The following is a 21,775-nucleotide window of genomic DNA, read 5'->3' on the forward strand; positions in this document are numbered from 1 at the left end:
TTCCCATTGTTTAAATGCATTCATTTCTGTAACAAGCCCAGTCTTTATTATAAACCCTGCCCCAAGTGAATGTCAGAGTCAGCAGGCTGTCATTGCCAGAGCTCCGCATCCCGCCCCACCCCACTCCCACCTGTGTAATGCATCCCAATGGTCCTTCACTCACTCTGCATGTGTACTTACAGTTTATATATTTTGACAAACAATTTTTTAATTTCACCTTTGGGTTCCTTCAAAATCTGAGAAAGATGTCATCCTGACCGAAGATGATTATAATGCATCTGGTTTTGGAAGTCAGGTGAGTCTAGTTAATGCTAGCCCCCTAAAAACATGTCTGTAAGTCAGGTATCTATCGTGTTCATGATAAAGATTCATTGAAAGGTTCAGCTTGAATGTGCTCTGGTGATTCAGGGTTTGTGCTGGAGCCAGCAGACTCCTACACAGCAGTGCAAAAATCAGAGCCAGGTGTCATTCCAGATAAAGTCTGAAAACCCCAATCTGATATCCAGGCATCCCAAAGCCTGTCTCTGTGGGTCTCTCCATCCTGCTTCTACCTCAATCTCTGCCATTATTTCCCACCCAGCCTGTGAACATCCCACCTCGTTGTACTTGAACACAAAATGTATACTAACTTGCAGCATTAATCATTTTTTATACTGTCATACCCTGTTTGTCCAAATAGATGGGGAACTACTTAGGTGGGTGCCATGTCCCCCACCTCTCTGAAATCCCATCACCCAATCAGTGTTTCAAAAAGGTAGCAAAGTGTGATAATATTTATAGAATTTGCTCTATTTGCCCACATACTCTTGTGCTATAAAATGACATCTAGTTTATCAGGTCTGAATTAGGCAATAATGTATTTGTTAGCAAGTATGAACAATGTCTCATTACACTCCTCCTATTAGGAAATCTACAATTGGGAGGGATTTCAAGGCAGTTTCTTTTCACTTCTTCCCATGAAATCATGGGTCTAATCAATTATTTTTTCTGTCTGTCTTCTACTTTTGTTTCTAAGAGTCTAAGAAGTTCAGAAAAGGTAGGAACACACAGGGAGGTCAGGAGAATGTCGATAACTCCAACAGAAGAGAAATGAGCTCTTCCTCTTTCCCAATGATAATGAAAATAGAAGATGCTTTTCACTGAGGGTAAAGCTCTTTTAGCAGCTGTAGGTTTAGCCACAGAAAAATCACTCACTTTATTAAAGAAAAATGCAAAAAAACAAACAAACAAACAAAAAAAAACCTCTTCAAGCTGGCACTTGGCAGCAGGACAACGCTGAGAACATTTTCTCAACTCAGCTGGGATACCCCGGGAAGGAACATGTTGAGGAACAGAGGGTAACACTCTTCCAATCCGTTGGGACTATGCCAGAGAAAATCAGGCAACAGATAAACGAGGCTTGTCAGTCGCCCCACTGGTTTCAGGGGCACATTGCTCACTACCGCCTCCACGCAATGAGTCACCCCTTGCAGAACTCGTCACAGCTCAAGTTTTATCACCCTCACAGGAGCGGGAAGGTGCATCACTCTGTCTTCCCATAAAAGTTGGGCCACTGCAGCACCAAGGCGTAGAGGGAGAGCTACGGGTTACACAGGTGAGAAGAGTATCAGGGACAGTGTCCATGGGAGGGGAGGAAAGAAGATTCCCAGGAAAAGGTATGTGAAGCCCACTGAGCCGTGTGCTCAGCCATAGTGATCTGGTCCCAGGGAAAGAGGTGGTAACTGAGGCGTCATGAATTCGGGGATCCCTTTCTGCAGCTACTCCTCATGGTCAGGCTCGTCATCACTGTCCTCCCCCAGGGGAAATTCCTTCGTGGGCTTCTGGGTTGCGTACGTTCGGGTCTCCATGGGGCAGTCCTGACTCAGAATAGCCTGCAGAGAGAGGCAAGAAGAGAAGACACTGCACATCTTTTTTTTTTTTTTTCCCCACCAGTCTCCCCATTCTGCTGTCCCACTAGTTCATACAAGTCTGGCATTGCTAAGTACTCAAGAAACATGCACAGGACCCCCTGCCTGTATATGCACCAGCCTCCCGAGATACCCAGTATATCAACCCTTGTCAGGACAAATATCTCATATGCTTTTAACTGAATATAACGATGGTAGTGGAAGTTACAGCAGGAAGACAAACGGAATCAGCACCATTCCCTATCACACCTTCCTGTCTTCTTTTGTTCCCTTGAGCAGCCTCTGTCGCCATCCCAAACCCATCAGGCCCTCATGATGTCTGTGCTGCAGTAAGAGGAAAGTGCTTTATTAAAGAAAATCCTATGGTATGGATCTCTTCCCTGGGATTTTTGTACTTTTAAAAAGGTGACCTGCTGACCAACATGGAGAAACTCCATCTCTACTAAAAATACAAAAAATTAGCCAGACATGGTGGTGCATGCCTGTAATCCCAGCTACTTGGGAGGCCGAGGCAGGAGAATTGCTTGAACCTGGGAGGCGGCCGTTGTGGTGAGCCGAGATCACGCCATTACACTCCAGCCTGGGCAACAAGCGTGAAACACCGTCCCAAAAAAAAAAAAAAAAAAAAAACCTGATAAGGATAATGGTGCACTAGAGTGAGTGAGTGGATGAATGGATGTGCCAATGGAATTCTGCCCACTTATGAGAGCGATAACTTGGTAATTCACATCTTGCTAGTAACTAGCGAGTTTGGAACAGTAGCTACAGGATGTCTTTGATGGTCTTCTGCCCCCATTTCCCTTCTCTACTGAAGACCCTTCCTGATAGCCCCAGAAAGAGAGGAAGTAGTTACTTAGAGAAGGGAAATTAAGGAAGTGCACAAAAGAAATATGAAGATGAAAGGGGGTTGGGAAACATGGCAAAGCAGAGAGAATATCAATAAAGCAATAGAGGGAGGAAATAACAGCCCAGGATGAAAGGGAATGAGAGAGATGATGGAAAGAAACAGAAGTGAATTTTTTTCTTTCTTTCTTTCTTTTTTTTTTTAGCAGTCGGCGCTCCTTACAAGCTTCTCCTCCTTGGCTGGGGGGCTCCGCAGGTAGTAGCAGAGTGGAGCATAGACGATGTTGACGACCCCAATGATGACCATGAGCCAGGGGAAACCGATGGCCTGTACAATGGCACCCCCGGTGGATGGACCTGGGAGGGATACATCAAAGTCACAAGTGTCTATGGAGCCTCCATATGGAGCGTCCTCCACGTAAGACGCTATGCTAGGGGCAGTGGGTGACCCAGAGGATGTCTCAGGGTCAAAGATCTCCAGAACCCTAGGAGAATAGCTTCCTGGCTGCACTTCCAGCTGGAAAACAGTAGATAGGGGAAAGTGAGACACCAGGTCCTGCCAACATACCTATAGCAAAGCCCATGCAAAAAGCCACATCAGCGATGGCGTAGACACTCCCATACACCGAGGTGTGGCGTAGATCCACCAGGTGCCCCATGATGGGCATCATAGAGGAATCCACCATACCTGCGGCCAGAGCAAACAGGACACAGTCAGCACCACCCACAGTCAGTACCATCCCTCCTCTGTTCCTCCATTTAGTCCACTCGCTTTGCCTGTTGTTTTCTCCCTCGGACCAACACCTGTTCCAGGTGGGAATTACGAGCTCATCTCTCCACACCCCTGCCAGCTGCACTCCTCCTCCTTCTGCCTCTCCACCTACCTCCTCTGATGAGAAAAGGGGGAAGAAAGGCAACAGACCCAAAGCCAACATTCAGGGGCTTCTCGTTTTCTTCGAGGGTACTTCTTACCTATAGCAAGGCCAAGCCCTGCATTGGGGCCAATGAGACCAAAAATATTGTGAGCCAGAGGAACCTGCAAGAGGAAGGAGGAAGAGTCATCAGGACTCCAGATGGGTCAGGTGGGAGCAAGGTTCAAAGAGTTTTCACATGAAATGCGTTTATTCAGAGTGCACTATTGGCCACATACATCATCCTCCTGCACTCTCATACTTCCTCACTGAGAAGAATCCATACCTCCATTTTAAGGATGTGAAAATTTGACCAGCGCCATTGTGTTTATTGCTCTATCCAAAGTTACAGATGTAATGAACGGCAAGATCAAGTTTAGACCTCAGACTTGACTCCATTATGCTCTAATGAGGGTCTTCCTCTGTGGCATGGATACTTTCTCCCCTTCCTCTACCCCCTCCACCTAAACATACACTCCTGGCCTCATTCTTCATAGAATAAAGTTGCCTCTGTTTTCCGTTATGGACATCACTGAAACGTTTTATTTAGACTTCTAACTTGGTAACTGTTGGAGAAAGAAGACAGAGAAGAGACCCCAAAAACCAGTTAGCTGTAAGCGAGAGAGGGCAGGTGGTGTGGCTTGAGTGCCGTGTCAGAAAGCTTGTGAGAATCATTCCTGTTGCCCTCCCAATCCCCCAACAAAAACCCTTTCTTCCCTCTTTTGCAGGTTCCTCCCCTCCCTTTCTGGGCACCTGTCATTCAAGCCTGCTACCCCTGGACACTCACCCCTCAAGGGTTTAGCATACTATTTAGATGCTACTGGCTGATAACAATTTTTCGGGTTCATGCCTCAAGAAATGTTTAAAATTTATTGATAGTATTGGCTGAGATTCACTATGGGCTCACCACGTGCCAGACACTGTGGTTTATGTGGATTACCTCGACAACCCTGTGGACATTATCAGAACCCTCTCTACACAGATGAGGATGCTGAGCACACAGAGATGAGGCAACCTGCTCAAAGTCACATGCATAGAAAGTGGCAAACCTGCCATGGAACCCGGATCTCATGCTCCTGCTCAGGACCTCCAGCTGGTCTTGAGCACAGTGTACAGTGCCTTGTAGCCCTGTTCTTCTCTCCCTCAAGCCTAGGAGATTTGTGCGTTTCTCATCTCCACTGCAGAGAGGAGGAAATGAAGGCTTAAAGAGCTTGAGGGGGACTCTTGGAAATGGAAAAGTCCTTCTTTCTTTCTTCTTCTATCAAGCCTCTGGTGCCAGAGACTGGAGCATAGCTGATGGTTCCCTGGGGACTTATGAGGATCTCTGAGGGTGGGATGAGTAAATGAAGTCACAAAATGCACCATTTTGTCCAGAAATGGACAGCAACATATATCACTTCATATGCCCACACATACAGCCCCAGACCTCTGGCTCCAGCTGCCCTGCAGCACTGTCCCTCTCCTTTCCCACTTCCTCTCAAAGGAAAGCCACTGCAGCTGGTGGCATCTCCCCCAGTGCTAAATTCCTGCCTACTCAGAAACACTCTTTCTGACACTCCTTGCCAAGTCAACTCTGCTCATTTTAAAGGAAAGTAGTCTTTAAATGTCTGGGTCGGTCTCTCTCTCTCTCTCTCTCTCTCTCTCTCTCTCTCTCTCTCTCTTTCCTTCCCCTCTCCCAGGTCTTCTTATACTTACACAGAGCAAGCTGGTACCTACTGCCAGCATCCCGATTAGGGAACATAGCCACCTGGAAGAAAAGGGCCATCATCAAACACCAATAGGGGAGAGCTCCCCTCCAGCTGTACCCCATCACCACCAAGCTGACCTGTTCCACCAGCCCTAATCCCAGCAACCCCTTAGGACATGAGGACGGCACCCCACATGACCAGTTTGTACCCAAATGAGCTCTCTCCCTGCCCTTTCCTTGTCCCCCCTGGCTCCACACCTTTTTCTATAGGCAGACGAGGTGCCATGGGACACACTCTTCCTTCCCTTACAGGACGAATCAGCTGACTCAGAAGGCACTCGCTCCTTAGAAAGAGCCCTCAAACTTCACTCTTGCTGTTGCCCAGCTCAGACCACCTCCTACCTGTCCATATTTTATTTGGTCCTGAGGTCCGTCTCAAAAACCACAGAAAGTACCAAACTTCTTTCCTTCTCTGATGTCCTATGGCAGTGCTTCTAAAATCTTGGTGCTGAACTCCAAAGATAAAATTAAAGCTATCCTTATTGTGGTGGAGGGACAGAATCTAGACTCATACCTCTTGGCCCCCAACCCTTCCTCCTCAGTGGCCTCTGGGGTGCCTCTGTAGAACTCCATAGGGTTCCCTGGAACATAATTTGAAAACCACTTTCCCAAAGTACTGCATTTTTAATAGCTGTTCTCTGATGTGGTTATTTTATCTCTTCAACTGGACAGCAAATGGATGGAAAGTAAGGGGTGCCCCTCATGTATCCACTGCCTCTTCTATACCAATCAGCTCAGAGCTCAGCACTATCCATTCTCCATACCACCCTCACCACCCACCACCCACCCATCCTCCCGGTGGGAAGTTTTTATCAGTGTGCACTTGTCCTAAACTTTTAACCGTGGGGAAGCTGTTCATCGCTCCAAGATCAGGGACAGGCACTCTCCCATCTTACATTTCTATTGTTCGTCCCAGATCCTCAGGCTACATACCGACCCATCTTGTTGGCCAACACACCAAAGAGGTTGGTGCCAATGAGGTAGGACACGCTGGCAGGCAGGAAAGCTAGACCTGTGGAAGGACACAGATCCTTACCTTAGGACATGCCCAATTTATTCTAAAATGCCTTGTCTCCTATGAGACAGTGAAGTCCAACCCTGTAACTTTCCAAGATCCCCAAACCACTTTGTTTTATGATGTGGGGATCTTTGTGCAAACCCACAGTAGTTGCCATAGGACCCCCACACCTCTCCTTTCTTCAGGAGCAGGGTTTTGTTTAGCCTCACTCTTTATTTATTTATTTATTTATTTATTTTATTTTATTTTATTTTTTTTTTTGAGACAGGGTCTCACTCTGTCACCCAGGCTGGAGTGCAGTGGTATAATTTCAGCCCACTGTAGCCTCGACCTCCTGGGCTCAAGTGATCCTCCCAGCTCAGCCTCCCAAGTGGCTGGGACTACAGGTGAACACCATTACACTTTTTTTTTTTTTACAGATGGAGTCTCATCATGTTTCCCAGGCTGGTCATGAACTCCTGCCTGCCTCGGCCTCCCGAAGTGCTGGGATTACAGATGTGAGCCATCGCACCTGGCCTAGCCTCAGTACACTTAATGTGCTTCCAGCTCCCCTCTTAGATTCCTAATGAATGGCCCTGATGAGCCATTCTCATGTATAAAATACCCTTGATTATCAGCATGAGAGTGTGAGCTTCAGAGGTGGTATGTTTGGGTGCCACATACCCATACATAATTCCTGGGAAGTTAATTTCCGCCTTGCTATTCACCTGCCCTTCTATTGCTCTGAGAGGGATCTTGGATTAATTACTAAACCTTCCTGAGCCTTGGTTTCCATACCTGGAAAAAGCAAAGCTACAATTATATCATACCAGGTTACAGTGTGGAGCAAATTAGGTAATGAGTGTAGAAATATTTTATAAATTGAAGTCCTGACCACATGGCTTTTTGTGACAGTAGAGGGAAGTGTTCTGGAAACGTGGGCTTTGGAGACACACAAAGCTCCAAATTTTGCATTCAAATCATGGCTTGTTGACTTGTTAGCTCTGTGACCTTGGACAATTTGCTCACCCTCTCTGAGTCTCATCCATCCATTCATTCATTCATTTTAACAAACTTTTACCATGTGTCAGGTACTCTGGGGTCTGGGAATACAGCAGTGAATAAGACAAACAAAATTCTAGCTCTCAGCTAGCTTATACTCCAGGGGAGGGAGACATACAATAAACAAGTAAACAAATATACATGAAAAAGAATTTTGAAAAGTGTTATGTGCAGGAAATTGAATTTGGTGATACGACAGAGCGACTCAGAAGGGCTACCTGGGTTTTCAGGGTTGGGGAAGGCTTCTCCGGGGAAGCGACATTCAAGCTGACACCTTAACAACCAAAAGAGAGTATTTCAAGCAGAAAATAAAAAGGACCTAATGCAAATTAAAAGGTCTTAAAGAAATCATTTAGTTTGCTCTATAAGTGGAAAGGATATCTCTGTGGCTGAAACATAAGCAGAAAGTGGAGGGTGAGAAAATGAAGGTCCTAGAAACGAATCCGGAATTTATTCCAAGGGCAATGGAAGCTTTGAAAGGAAATGACATAATTGGATTTATATTTTCTAAAGTCCCTTAGAAGAATGGGTTCATGGGACAAGAGTAGAGGGCAGACTATTTGCAGAATCTAAGAGAAAAGTTATAGTGCCTCAGATTAGAAGTCATGGAGGAGAGAAGTGAATAAAATGGGAGGTTTTGGAGGTAGAGTTGGTGACATTTTCTGTTGGATTGGGTACAGATGTAGCAGGAGTGATGAGGGGAAGTGAGAAATCAGGGATAACCTAGGTTTTTGTCTTAATCAATTGGGTAGCTGGAGATAGAGAAGACTGGTGGAAAAGCAAGAGCATGGGGGGAACATGAGAGGTTTGAAGTGACTGTTAGAGATCCAAGCGGAGCTGTCAGGCAGTAAGATACACAAATCTGGAGCTCCAAGGAGAGAGAACTTTGAGACATTGGTTTACACATGGTTCTTAAAGTCACGCGAATGGATGGGATTGCCTATGAAAGAATAAATAAAGAATAGAGATCCAAGGACTGAGCCTTGGGGGACTCCTATCTTTAAACGTTAGCAAAGAAGGCAGAGATAGCACAGGTGATGAGGAGTAGCCAATGAAGTAGGTGAGGGGAGATGGAATGGATAAGAGGAGTCTGGCCTTTGATCAGGGCTGGGATGCTCCAACCATAATTAGAGAGAAGGCTGTGAAAGCGTGAAGTACCTCCTAGGTACTAATGCTGCAGACTTTCACGTCCTCTCCCAAGTATTAGAGCAAGTTGTATCTCCAAAGAGGATCTCAGGAAGCTCTACACTGCATCCTTAGGCACCAAGGCTATGAACCCAGGGAGTCTTGCCCCTGGTTTCCCTCCCAATTTAGGTGTACAGCTCTCAACATGGGCAGTGACGTGGAACCCGTTCCCCACCACCCTTGCCAGGGCCGCACGTTTGTAAATGGCTAGGAGGATTGCTCTGCCATTGTGTAAGATGCTCTCCTCCCCCAATTTCTACCCAGCTTACCCACCCCATGCAATACAATCTCCAAGCCTTGGCTCCTTGGCCAGGGCCTTAGAACTGATGACCCAGTACTTTAACAACTGAACTGCAACAACATGAAAGCGAATTGAGTAAATATAAAGCGATGGCCCAAATGCATTCAATCTGTAGTGGCAACTGCTTTGCTAGCAGAAGAAAGCAGAAAAATAACTTTTAGAGGAAACCTCATTGTGAGCACACCTCACCAGTTCATAACTATCCTAAGTCCAAAAAAAAGAAAAAGGTAGCTTACTAACTCGAAAATCTTAAAGTATGGGGCTATATTCTGGTTTTTTTTTTTTTTTTTTTTTTTTGAGAGCCGGAGTCTCGCTCTGTCGCCCAGGCAGGTGCAGTGGGCCGATCGTCAGGCTCACCTGCAAGCTCTCGCCTTCCCAGTGTTTACCACCCATTCTGCCTGCCTCAGTCCGACGTAGGCTGGGAACTACAGGCGGCCCGCCACCTCGCAGCGGGCGCTAGTTGTTTGTATTTTTTTTTAGTAGAGATCCGGGGGTTATTCACCACATGTTTAGCCCAGGTATGGTCTCGATCCTCCTGACCCTAGTGATCCACCCGCCTCAGCCTCCCAAAGTGCTGGGTCTGTTTTTAAAAAGATGATTTAACATTAACCACTAAAAATTGCCTTAACCCAGCAGATTTCCTAACAGGGGATTTAAATCTTAATTACCATACAAAGGTCCGACCAGACCTAGGAGGTACTCCCTTCAGGATAGGAGGATAGATGGTTCCTCCCGGGCGATTGAGGGAAAAAACCATAACAGGTATTCCGTAATTGATAAGGAAACTCTTGTAGAAGCAGTTAGGAAAATTGCCTAATAATGGGTCTGCTCAAACGTTTGAACTGTTTGCACTCAGCCACGCCTTAAAGTACTTACAAAACCAGCAAGCTCGTTTTTTTCTCCTCGCTCTCCTTCTTGTAGGAAAAAGGCACATAGGATAAACAGGATCCATCTCTCGTATTTCATACCCAAAAGGACTTAATCCAGGGCAACAAAAAGTTTAAGATCGACAATTAGGGCATATTCCTACAAAGGAAAAGAAGGACAAAGGCCCTAGTGGGCAAAAACTATCTTAATCCTGACTCAAAAGGTTACCTACACCCTCTCTGAAATGAATTTACATAAGACCTGTTGTTTATGGGAATGCATCTTGATGGGGAACTGGGTTGCCCAGCCCAGTGCTAGAACTCATCCCTGAGCGCGAACCCAATGTTGGGCACGCTGGTAAAGGACCACTAGAATTCGGCAACCCGGACCCCTTTCTCTGTGTTCAAGAAAGGTTTGAAAACAGGTGCAGGACTGCTACATGGGTGAGAGTAACTAATCCGATAAGCAGAGGTCCATGGGTGGTTACGCACCCTGGAAAGGAATAAGCATTAGGACCATAGAGGATGCTCTAGTACTAAAGCTCATTGGAAAATGACTAGGGGTGCTGCCATCCCTGTGTTCTTTTCTCAGATGGGAAACGTTTCCCCCCAAGGCAAAAACACCCCTAAGATGTATTCTGGAGAGATATAGTTACTGCATGATCAGACACTAACCCCAAATGAGAGAAGTGCCACCATAATTGCAGCCTGAGAGTTTGGCAGTCTCTGGTATCTCAGTCAGGTCAACGATAAGATGACAACAGAGGAATGAGAACCATTCCCCACAGGCCAGCAGGCAGTTCCCAGTGTAGATCCTCACTGGGATGCAGAATTAGAACACGAAGATTGGTGCCGCGGACATTTGCTAACTTGCATGCTAGAAAGACTAAGTAAAACTAGGAAGAAGTCTATAAACTATTCAATGATGTCCACTATAACACAGGGAAAGGAAGAAAATCCTACTGCCTTTCTGGAGAGACTAAGGGAGGCAATGAGGAAGCATACCTCTCTGTCACCTGACTCTGTTGAAGGCCAACAAATCTTAAAGAATGAGTTTATCACTCAGTCAGCTGCAGACATTAGAAACAAACTTCAAAAGTCCACCTTAGGCCCGGAGCAAAACTTAGAAACCCTACTGTACTTGGCAACCTCGGTTTTTTATAATAGAGATCAGGAGGAGCAGGCGGAACGGGACAAACGGGATAAAAAGAAGGCCACCGCTTTAGTCATGGCCCTCAGGCAAGCGGACTTTGGAGGTTCTGGAAAAGGGAAAAGCTGGGCAAATCGCATGCCTAATAGGGCTTGCTTCCAGTGCGGTCTACAAGGACACTTTAAAAAAGATTATCCAAGTAGAAATAAGCCACACCCTCGTCCATGCCCCTTATGTCAAAGTAATCACTGGGAAGGCCCACTGCCCCAGGGGACAAAGGTCCTCTGAGTCAGAAGCCACTAGCCAGGTGATCCAGCAGCAGGACTGAGGGTGCCTGGGGCAAGCGCCAGCCCATGCCATCACCTCACAGAGCCCCAGGTATGCTTGACCATTGAGGGCCAGGAGGTTAACTGTCTCCTGGACACTGGTGAAGCCTTCTTAGTCTTACTTTCCTGTCCTGGACAACTGTCCTTCAGATCTGTCACTATCCAAGAGATCCTAGGACAGGCAGTCACTAGCTACTTGTCTCAGCCACTGAGTTAATGACTGGGGAACTTTACTCTTTTCACATGCCTTTCTAATCATGCCTGAAAGCCCCCCTCCTTTGTTAGGGAGAGACATTCTAGCACAAGCAGGGCCCATTATACACCTGAACATAGGAGAAGGAACACCCATTTGTTGTTCCCTGCTTGAGGAAGGAATTAATCCTGAAGTCTGGGCAACAGGACAATATGGACGAGTGAAGAATGCTAAAGTTAAACTAAAGGATTCCACCTCCTTTCCCTACGAAAGGCAGTACCCCCTTAGACCCGAGGCCCAACAAAGACTCCAAAAGATTGTTAAGGACCTAAAAGCCCAAGGCCTAGTAAAACCATGCAATAGCCCCTGCAATACTCCAGTCTTAGGAGTACAGAAACCCAACAGACAGTGGAGGTTAGTGCAAGATCTCAGGATTATCAGTGAGGCTGTTGTCCCTCTATACCCAGCTGTACCTAACCCTTATACTCTGCTTTCCCCAATACCAGAGGAAGCAGAGTGGTTAACAGTCCTGGACCTTAAGGAAGCCTTTTTCTACATCCCTGTACATCCTGACTCTCAATTCTTGTTTGCCTTTGAAGACCCTCCGTACCCATACTTGCCTGGTAAGCCTATTTAATACCACCCTCATTGGGCTTGATGAAACCTTGGTCAAAAGCCTACTAACTGTTGGATATGCCTCTCCCTGCACTTCACGCCATACATTTCAATCCCTGTATCTTTAACCTCCTTGTTAAGTTTGTCTCTTCCAGAATCGAAGCTGTGAAACTACAAATGGTTCTTCAAATGGAGCCCCAGACGCAGTCCGTGACTAAGATCTACCGAGGACCCCTGGACCAGCCTGCTAGCCCATGCTCCAATGCTGATGACATCAAAAGCATCCCTCCTGAGAAAATCTCAACTGCATGACCCCAATTCATCAGGAAGCAGTTAAAGCGGTCTTTGGTCAACCTCCCCAACAGCCCTTGGGTTTTTCCATTCAGATGGGAGACTGAGAGATAGGACTTGCTAGATATCCTAGGCTGGCTAAGAATTTCTAAGCCTAGCTGGGGAAGGTGACTGCACCCACCTTTAAACACGGGGCTTGTAACTCGGCTCACACCCGACCAATCAGATAGTAAAGAGAGCTCACTAAAATACCAATTAGGCTAAAAGCAGGAGATAAAGAAATAATCAAATCATCTATCACCTGAGAGTACAGGGGGAGGGACAATGATTGGGATATAAACCCAGGCATTCCAGCTATCAGTGGCAACCCCCTTTGGGTCCCCTCCCATTATACGGGAGCTCTGTTTTCACTCTATGAAATCTTACAACTGCTAAAAAAAGAAAAAAAGAAAAAAGAAAAGAAAAAAGAAATCTCTGAAATACGGGGATAATCATAATTTCTACTGGCCATAGCAGACAGGCCAGTTGTGAGGTTTAAATGAAATAGTGTATATCAAGCATTTTGCATAGTGCCTGTCGCAGAGTAAGGGCCCTACAAGCACTGGTCTTGGTTATTATCATCATAACTGGTGAGTGAGTGTCAGGACTTCAGTCCAGGCCTTCGCACTCTAACTCCAGGTGTTTCCACTACACCATCTCCCCAGTGTGGTAGCACAGATGGCTCTGGTATAAGGGACTGCTTGAGATCAGCAGAGTGAGTTTCTCTGGGTCTCACCAGCCCTTTTAATCCCTCTCTGTACCTAGCAAAAACAATGCAGCCTAACAAAAAATACCATGGCAATTGCAATTAAATTAAAAGTCAACAATCGACCAGTTATTGGCTGACAACTTGTTTGCTTTTAATATTCTCTTCTATGGAGTGGAAGTAAGCACACCTTAGTGTATTTGTGTAGGCTATCTGGACAGGTGGCAATCTGTTGCAAACTGTACCCATTCGTTTATATTTAATTGCTTAAAAAAATTAAAACTACTCAATTGTTTATCTAGTATGTGGAAGTAAGCACCACTAGGAAGCCTACAGCCTCCTGGATACAGCTCCTTGACATCATTTTAAATGGTGTAAAATTTCCTGAATTAGATTTTTCTCAATCCGTGTTGCTTGTTCTTTAGGATCTGAGTATAGCTTACATTTTAGCAGTATTTTGTGCAAAATAGGTACTCCAGAATATGTATCTATGGATACACATCTGTTTTTAACAGTGAATCTTTAAGGGATGAGGGATTACACATTTTGTGACTACCAAAATGGTTTAAACTAAAATAATTATTAAAATTGTAGAAATAAATTTTTATTTACTGATAGTATCCTGTATTCCACACACTGGGCTAATCCATTTAGGATCCCAGATCAAAATGACCCTAAAAAATATCTACATTTTTATAAATTAAAAAACTGGAGTTTACCTTAGTCTGTTTTATTTTTGCTGCCGTAACATATTACCACAGACTGGGTAATTCATAAAGAAAAAAGATGTATTTGGATCACAGTGCTGGAAGCTGGGAAGTGCCAGAGCATGGCACCAGCATCTGCTTGGCCATCTGGTGAGGGACCTCTTGTTGGGTCATCATATGGCCGAAGGGTATCACATGGAGAAAGGGCATTCGAGAGAGAAAGGAAAAGGGGGCCCAACTCCCCACTTTTGTAACTCACTCACTCCTATGATCATTGTTTTTATCTACTCATAAAGGTGGTGCCCCTAGGGCTTCATCGCCTACTAGAGGTTCCACCTCTCAACACTGTTGCATTGGGGATTAAGTTTCCAACACACAAATTTTGCAGGACATAGCATTCTACCCCTGGCCTCCAAAATTCGTGTCCTTCTCACAATGCAAAATGCATTCATTCCATCCCAATAGTTTAAGAAGTCCTAAGTGGTTCCAGTATAAACTCAAAAGTCCAAAATCTAGAGTCTTGCCTAAATTAGATATGGGTGAGATTCAAGGTACGATTAATCGTGAGGCAAATTCCCTCCAGCTGTGAGCCTGTGAAATCAAAACAAATTATACTTGGCCCTTTGTATTTGCAGGTTTCACATCCTTGGATTCAACCAACCGCAGATCAAAAATGTTGAGGAAAAAAATTAAAAATAACAATACAATGATAAGAATAATACAAACAAGAAAAAATACAGTATACCAACTATTTACATGGCATGATAGAGATGATTATAGTACATGGAAGGATGTGTGTAGATTATATGCAAATATGACGCCATTTTATGTAAGAGACTTGAACATCCTTGGAGTTTGGTAGCCATTAGGAGTCCTGGAACCAGTCTCTTATGGATACCAAGGGATAATTTATCTACTTTCAAAAACAATGGTGGGACAAGAATAGAACAGACATTTCCATTTCAAAAGCAAGCAACAGGGAGGAAGAAAGGGGTAACAGGTCCCATGAAAGTCCAAAACCCAAAATGGAAAACAGTATTAAGTCTTAAAGCTGGAGAATAATCACCTTTGACTCCATGTCCAAAATCCTGGGCACACTGGAGTGGAGGTTGGACCCCAAGGCATCAGGCAGCCCCACCCCTATGGTCTTTCTGGACTCAGTCCACCCAGCAGCAATCATGGGTTGGAGTCTTGTGCTTGCAGGCCACCATGCTGGTGCCCCTACCGTTCTGTGATCTTGGAAGTGGCTGTCCATGACATCTTTCGAAATTTAGGTGGAAGATGTCGTGCACCCATAGCTCTTGCATTCTGTGCAAGTGCAAAATTTGCACTACATAGACACCACCAAGGCTTACTACTTGCACCCTCCAGAGTGGGAGGCCAGGCCACTTCTGGGCCCACTTGAGCCATGGCTGGCACAGTTGAGGGGCACTGCACTGAAACGCAGAGAGCAGAGTCCCAAGGTGGTCCTGGGCAGTGAGCCCATGGAGGATGCCCCAGGCTTATTCCCAAACCATTCTGCCCTCCTAGATCTCTGGGCCAGTAATGGGAGGCACAGTTCCAAAGATCTCGAAAATGCCTTTGGGGTCTTTCTCCCACAGTCTTAATAAATGGTACCTGGCTCCCTTTTATCCATACTAATCGCTTTAGGTTGCCTGGCCACACTCTTGGTGTGCTCTCCTAAAGACGCCTTTTCCTTCTTTCCAAGGCCAGGCAGCAAATTTTCCAAGTCTTTCTGTTTTGCTTCTCTTTTAATCATAAATTTCACCTTTAAGTCATTTATTTGCTCTCATGTGTCACTATATATGCAGTTAAAACAGCCACACGCAGCCTGAAGCTTTGCTGCTTAGATATTCCTTCTGCCAGATATCCTAGTTTATTGTCTCTAAGTTCTTTGTTCCATAAAGTCCTAAGCTGTGGATATAAGTCCCCCAAGTTTTTTGTAACTGTATAACAAGGATGGCCTTTACTCTAGTGTCCGATACCTTGTTCCTCATTTCTATCTGAGACCTTGTCAGAGTGACCTTTACTGTCCACATTTCTGTCAACCTTCTGGTCACAACCTCTTAACCAATGTCTAAAAAGATTCAGTTTTTCTCTATAGCTCTCCTCTTCTTCTGAGCCCTCACCAGAATCACCCTTAATGCCTTAATCACAGCAGTACAGGCTCTTTCTAGCCTGCTCCTCCAAATTATTCCAGCCTCTACCAATTTCCCAGTTTCAAAGCTTCTTCCATATTTTCCAGTATTTGTTATAGCAACAGCCCTGTTTCTCAGTACCCATGTTCTGTCTTAGTCCATTTTATGCCTCTGTAATATAACAGAATACCAGAGTGTGTGATTTATAAAGAAAAGAGATTTATTTGGCTCAGGGTTCTGGAGGCTGAGACGTTCAAGGGCAAGCCTCCAGCATCTGTTTGGCCATCTGGGAAGTGCCTGGTTGCCGGATCACAACATGGCCAAAGAGGATCACATGTAGAGACAGCACCCACAAGAGAGAGGTGAAGGGGGCTGAACTCCCCTTTTATTATAACAAACTCACTGCCATGATAATGGCCTTCACCCATTCATGAGGATGCTCCCATGACCTCATCATCTCTCAAAGGTCCCACCTCTCAAGACTGTTGCATCGGGAATTCAGTTTCCAACATATAAATTTTGGGGGACACACTCAGACCACATCAGAGGTCAAAGAGGTTAAATAACTTATCCAAGGTCACAGTCAGGAAGTGACATGGTCAGGATTCAAACTCGGGTGGACCTGGGCTCTTTCCTCCCCTTAGTGAAGCTACCTAGCATACGGTGGGCCACACAGCAAGCACTCAGAGGCAGACTACACATTACTTTCAAAAGCATGGACTCCTTTGCTCCTCCCAACACCCTCGAGGGGTGCTCTTCATGTACAGCAGCAATTTTCTAGGTGTGATCACTGACCTGGAAACTTACTAGGGATGAAAACTTGTTTTGACTGAATTGCTCACTGTCTCCCAGCAATCAGAGTTTTAACAAGCTCTCTAGGTGATTCTGATGTAGTAGTTGGATAACCTTTGATGTCAGACTTTACAGACCACGTAGCATTGAGGAAGCTGTAAAAGATGGTGGTAACTGAGTGACTGGTAAATAAGTAATTGGTAACTGGCAACTGAGGCTGGTGCCTAGGCTGCTGGGGAGGAGCTACTCTGTGTTGCAGCTGCTCACCAGTATCGAAAGCCTGAGAGGCCAGAGCCTTAGGACAGGGGATGCATTATCTGCACTGAACACCGACTAACTCAATTAATCGTCATGGTCAAAAGCACTTGCAACCCATAAAAATTCAATTTGGCACTAGGAGTGCAGCTGGGAGTCTTGCTTAGAATTGTCCCCCTCAAAATTAGATTTAATGCTTTTTATTGCATGCTGAACTATATCAGGTTCTTATCAGCTTCCCTTCTGGCCCCGTAAGCCTCTCCTCCTGGCAGTGATGGAGCAGTTTGCACGTAGCCTTCCCCATCCTCTTTCCTCAGGGTTCCTAGGAAGGGCTAGAGCCTCCTCCCCAAGCTCCTCTCTAAATCTCTGCATGAACGAAGGAAGCTGGAACCCTCTCTCCTGGGCCCATAGCTTTTCCTAAGTGAGTGCTACATAAGCACCTTTTTACAGATAAAAAAAAAAAAAAAAAAAGATAACCAAATGATAGTCTTGAGGATGAGGAGCTAAAGGGAGAAAAATATGGATGGTAACGGTGCACATGAATATTGTACATGGAACAAAGCATTTTCACTTCGTATGTCATTGATTCATCCTATTTCCCTTGAACTAGAGAGTATTTTGATGCTCATTCTAGCAATGAGAAAAGTGATGCTCAGAGAGTTTAAAGTATTTGCACAAGTTTTCATAGAAAATCAAAGGAGCTGAAACCAAAACCTGAATCTTTGGACTGGAAATCATTAATCATTTTACTGCACAGCTAGGTATGTGACCTCTCCATGGCCGCTTTCATCCTCTCCCACCCTCCCCTTTCTCAGACTGCTTCTCTGAGGGACTGTACACCCGCTTGGGCTTGATTCATGGGTGTGGACATGGGAGGTCATTCTACAAAGGAAGCACGTTGTCCCCGTGTCACACTGAGCAAAAGGACTCATGGCACCTACCTCCTCCTGCCAGGCCCTGAGTGGGGGCTGAGGGCACTTACCCAACTGCCACTTAGGGGAGCACATGGTCTGCATCATCCAGATGGGCAGTGTGGGCTCCAGGATAGCCACTCCCATGTTGGCAAAGCAGATGGACCCTGGGGAGACCGTTCTGTGAGCAGCCGTGGCTGCCTGAAGCCCAGACACTCCCCGCCCAATGGGAGGTCATCGCCAGCTTACCTGCAGCCACCAGGATGTAAGGGTCTTTGAGAAGCATAAAGAGTGGAGTCCCCTTGGCACTCTGAGAACATGGATGACAAAAAATATCCATTTGTACAGTGCATACATCTCTCCTATTTTCACAGAATCTGAGAAGATGCAATTAGGGGCTTAGAGACCATCTACAGCAGCTCCTTTACTGCAGAGACCAGGAATCCCAGTGCAGGGAGAGAAAGTGACTTGTCTGATGCCACAGAGGAGCTGGAGGCAGGGCCCCTCCTGTGTGCAAGGTAGGCACTGTAGTAGTCACAGATAGAGAAGCAATATATTCCAGCTGTGATTCCTGCCTTCACATGACCATCAACAAGGTCAGACTGAATTGGTAGCAAGGTCAGGGTTGGACATAGGTGTCCGGACTCCTGGTTTCCACTAGATCTCCCTGGTACTAATGTTTGTCCTGGGAGAACCACAGGCAGAGCACCGAACCCCAAAAGCAAGCACAGAAGCCATAACTCAGAAAGCCTCTCAAGCTTTCTGAATTCATTCTGATCATTTTGAGCCACACTGGAGTAAGGTAGAAGAAGCAGAGTTAAAATGCAGCCTAAACATGCAGGACCCACTCTCATCAGGACGCACTCTCATCTAAACTTGGTCACCCCACCCTCCTTCCATGCATCCCAGCAGTCCCTCAGCCATCGTTACTGCCTTTGCCTGAATTACATGTCCTTCGCTTCTCCATAGTTCCAAGTTCTACTCACTCTTTAAAGTCAAGCTTAAATGGCTCCTTCTTTTCCAGAGTGCTCCCTGACTCAGTAGCTGGGGCTTCTCTCTCTTTCAAACATCCTGAACACTGTCTCCTAATCCTTCATGGTGTTTACTACATTCTGTCTTGTAACAGATTTGATCATTTTGGTATGATAACCCTCTCTGCACACACACAATAGTGGATTGAGAAATTTAGAGATTCTAAAACTAAAAAGATCATTCTCTCACCCCATTATTATTCAAAGTAAAGAAATTGATGTAAATCATTACAATATACATTTAAAAGTCCAATAAACCCTTTGACCCAACAGTCCCACTTCTAGGAATTGACTCTAAAGATTAATGCTAACATTATAAAAATGCACACATGTAAATTACAGAACTATTTGTAACTACAAAATACTGAAAACTACTTAAACACAGGAGATGGAATAAAATATGGTGCACACACAATTGTGTACCATTGAGTACACATACACAATCGTGCGTGTGTGTGTATCACACAGGTATAAAATAATGAGGAAAGATTCTATGAATTAGTAGAGTAATTTTCAGGACATATTATTGAGAAAAAAAGGAGAATGCAAAAAAGAATACACAGTGTGCTGCCTTTCATGTAAGAGAAAAGGGAAGAATAAGAAAACATATAAGCTATTCATTTTGAGGAAAAACACAAAGACACAAGAAAGACAAACCGGAAAGCATTAAGATTGGTTACCTACATGTGGTAGGGGTGGGGAAGGGGAAGGGTTAGACAGACTGGAGGGATTGACATGTTCTGAGTATACCTTTTTGAATAATTTTGACTTTTAGGTGGTAATGTTTTATATACTCAAAAATTAAAACTATTTTAGTGTTTTGGGATGAATTGCGCCCCACCTTGGTCAAATTGGTATGTTGAAGTCCTAACCCCTAATATGACTGTGTTTGGAGAGAGCATCTGTAGGGAGGTAATTAAGGTTAAATGAGGTCATAAGAGTGGGGCTCTAATCTGAAAAACTGTTGTCCTCATAAAAAGAGGAAGGGACATCAAGGCTGTCTTTCTCTGTGCATACACACTGAGTAAGGGTTATGTGAAGACACCTGAGAAGGTGGCTGTCTGCAGGCCAGGAAGAGAGGCCTCACCAGAAACCAACCCTCAATACTACCTTGACCGCGGACATTCAGCCTCCAGAGTCATGAGAAAATAAATATGTGTTGTTTAAGTTACCCAATCTGTGGTATTTTGTTCTGGCAGCTTGAACAGATTAATATAATTAGCCAGAATGGAGAAAAAAAACTAAAACTAAATGCCAAAAAAACCCCACAAATGGATGCAAATGAATTTCAAATGCATTACGCATTATATAATCACACTAAAGGTGGAAAAAAGAACCAATGCAAGTACGATAATTTCTAGATGTAGCATTTAGCTGTATTCACTAAGTCTAAGGGAGAAAGAACTGAGAAAATCTTGAATATTTCTTGGTAGGTTTGTTTTTTGTAATAGCATGGGTAAGTATACAATTATACAAATGGGTAAATGTTTTTGTCTATTTGTATAATAGGTATTTACCTATTTGTATAATAGAGGGAGACAAATTTCTTACTTTGAAAGAAGGAGAATACTTGTATGGAATGGGGCAAGTAGGGAAGAATCCCGCGGAGTTAGGCTGCAAGTGGAGGTCTCAGTACGAACTTGTGTGTGTGTATTAGCTCTGTCATTAAGACGGCAGGGAAACAAAGTGACCCCAATGGCAAAGAGCACATCGAGTGCCCGTAGTTTGGTTTCTCCTTTTTTCTTTTTTTTTTTTTTGAGACAGAGTCTTGCTGTGTCACCCAGGCTGGAGTGCAGTGGCGTGATCTTGGCTCACTGCAACCTCCTCCTCCTGGGTTCTCACCATTCTCCTGCCTCAGCCTCCCGAGTAGCAGGGACTACAGGCGCCCGCCACCACGCCTGGCTCATTTTAAAAATATTTTTAGTAGAGACGGTGTTTCACTGTGTTAGCCGGGATGGTCTCGATCTCCCGACCTCATGATACGCCTGCCTCGGCCTCCCAAAGTGCTGGGATTACAGGCGTGAGCCACTGTGCCCAGCCGCATAGTTTGGTTTCTAAACACCATCCATACTAATAAGAACCTGGGCTCCTTGGCGAAATGATTTCAGGGCTGAGGCAGGGAAAGTACAAGATGAATGTAGGACATATTTTTGTATCAAAAAGTAAAACATGACTCAAAAAACAATGAAGGTATGTTAAAATGACACAGCAACCGGTTAATGGGCTTTGACTTGTCAAATCTAAGAGAATTTGAGCATCAAAACGATTAAGGACTGGAGGCCAGGAGTTCAAGGCCAGTCTGGGCAACACAGGGAGACTCCATCTCTGTAAAAAGTTAAAAATAAGCTAGGTGTGGTGGCATGCCTAGCTAATCAGGAGGCTGAGGCAAGAGGGTCACTTGAACCCAAGAGTTGGAGGCTATAGTGAGCCATGATCACACCTCTACACTTTCAGTCACAGAAAGAGGCCCTCTTTCCAAAAAAAAAAAAATTAAATAAGTAAATAAATAAGGAGAGTGATGAGCTACAAAAATAGGACTCCATGATTCTACACGGATAATAATCAGATAAATTATTTTTTAAAGTTTTTTCTGAACATAATCACATGTACATAAAATTATCATATGCCTATTTAGGTATTAATATTTATAAATATATATGTATAAAGGCAATAAGAAGGGAATGTCTATTCTTTTTTTGTTTTTTAGGGGTTTTTTTGAGACAGAGTCTTACTTTGTCACCCAGGCTGGAGTGTAGTGGCTCACTGCAACCTCCGCCTCCCAGGTTCAAGGGATTCTCCTGC

At 44.8% G+C, this 21,775-nt stretch overlaps 1 protein-coding gene across 3 annotated transcripts in view; it reads right to left on the bottom strand.

The window, feature by feature from the left end:
* Positions 1-840: 840 nt before the first annotated feature.
* SLC18A1 (solute carrier family 18 member A1) overlaps positions 841-21,775 on the bottom strand; it is a 35,409-nt gene continuing 14,474 nt past the window's right edge. For 2 of the 3 annotated variants that reach the window (XM_017876773.1, XM_017876774.1), the window contains exons 9-16: positions 18,192-18,252; positions 18,014-18,109; positions 6,342-6,420; positions 5,357-5,408; positions 3,723-3,786; positions 3,319-3,438; positions 2,974-3,107; positions 841-1,871 (exon numbers count right to left, since the gene is read on the bottom strand). In XM_017876773.1, the coding sequence (XP_017732262.1) occupies positions 1,758-1,871; positions 2,974-3,107; positions 3,319-3,438; positions 3,723-3,786; positions 5,357-5,408; positions 6,342-6,420; positions 18,014-18,109; positions 18,192-18,252 (720 nt within the window). In that variant the 3' untranslated portion in view covers positions 841-1,757. The remainder of the gene's footprint in view (positions 1,872-2,973; positions 3,108-3,318; positions 3,439-3,722; positions 3,787-5,356; positions 5,409-6,341; positions 6,421-18,013; positions 18,110-18,191; positions 18,253-21,775) is intronic. The other variant, XM_017876775.1, reaches the window with a different exon arrangement.

This window comes from Rhinopithecus bieti, unplaced genomic scaffold (assembly GCF_001698545.2).
Source record: "Rhinopithecus bieti isolate Rb0 unplaced genomic scaffold, ASM169854v2 scaffold_9383, whole genome shotgun sequence".
NCBI classification, from domain to species: domain Eukaryota; kingdom Metazoa; phylum Chordata; class Mammalia; order Primates; family Cercopithecidae; genus Rhinopithecus; species Rhinopithecus bieti.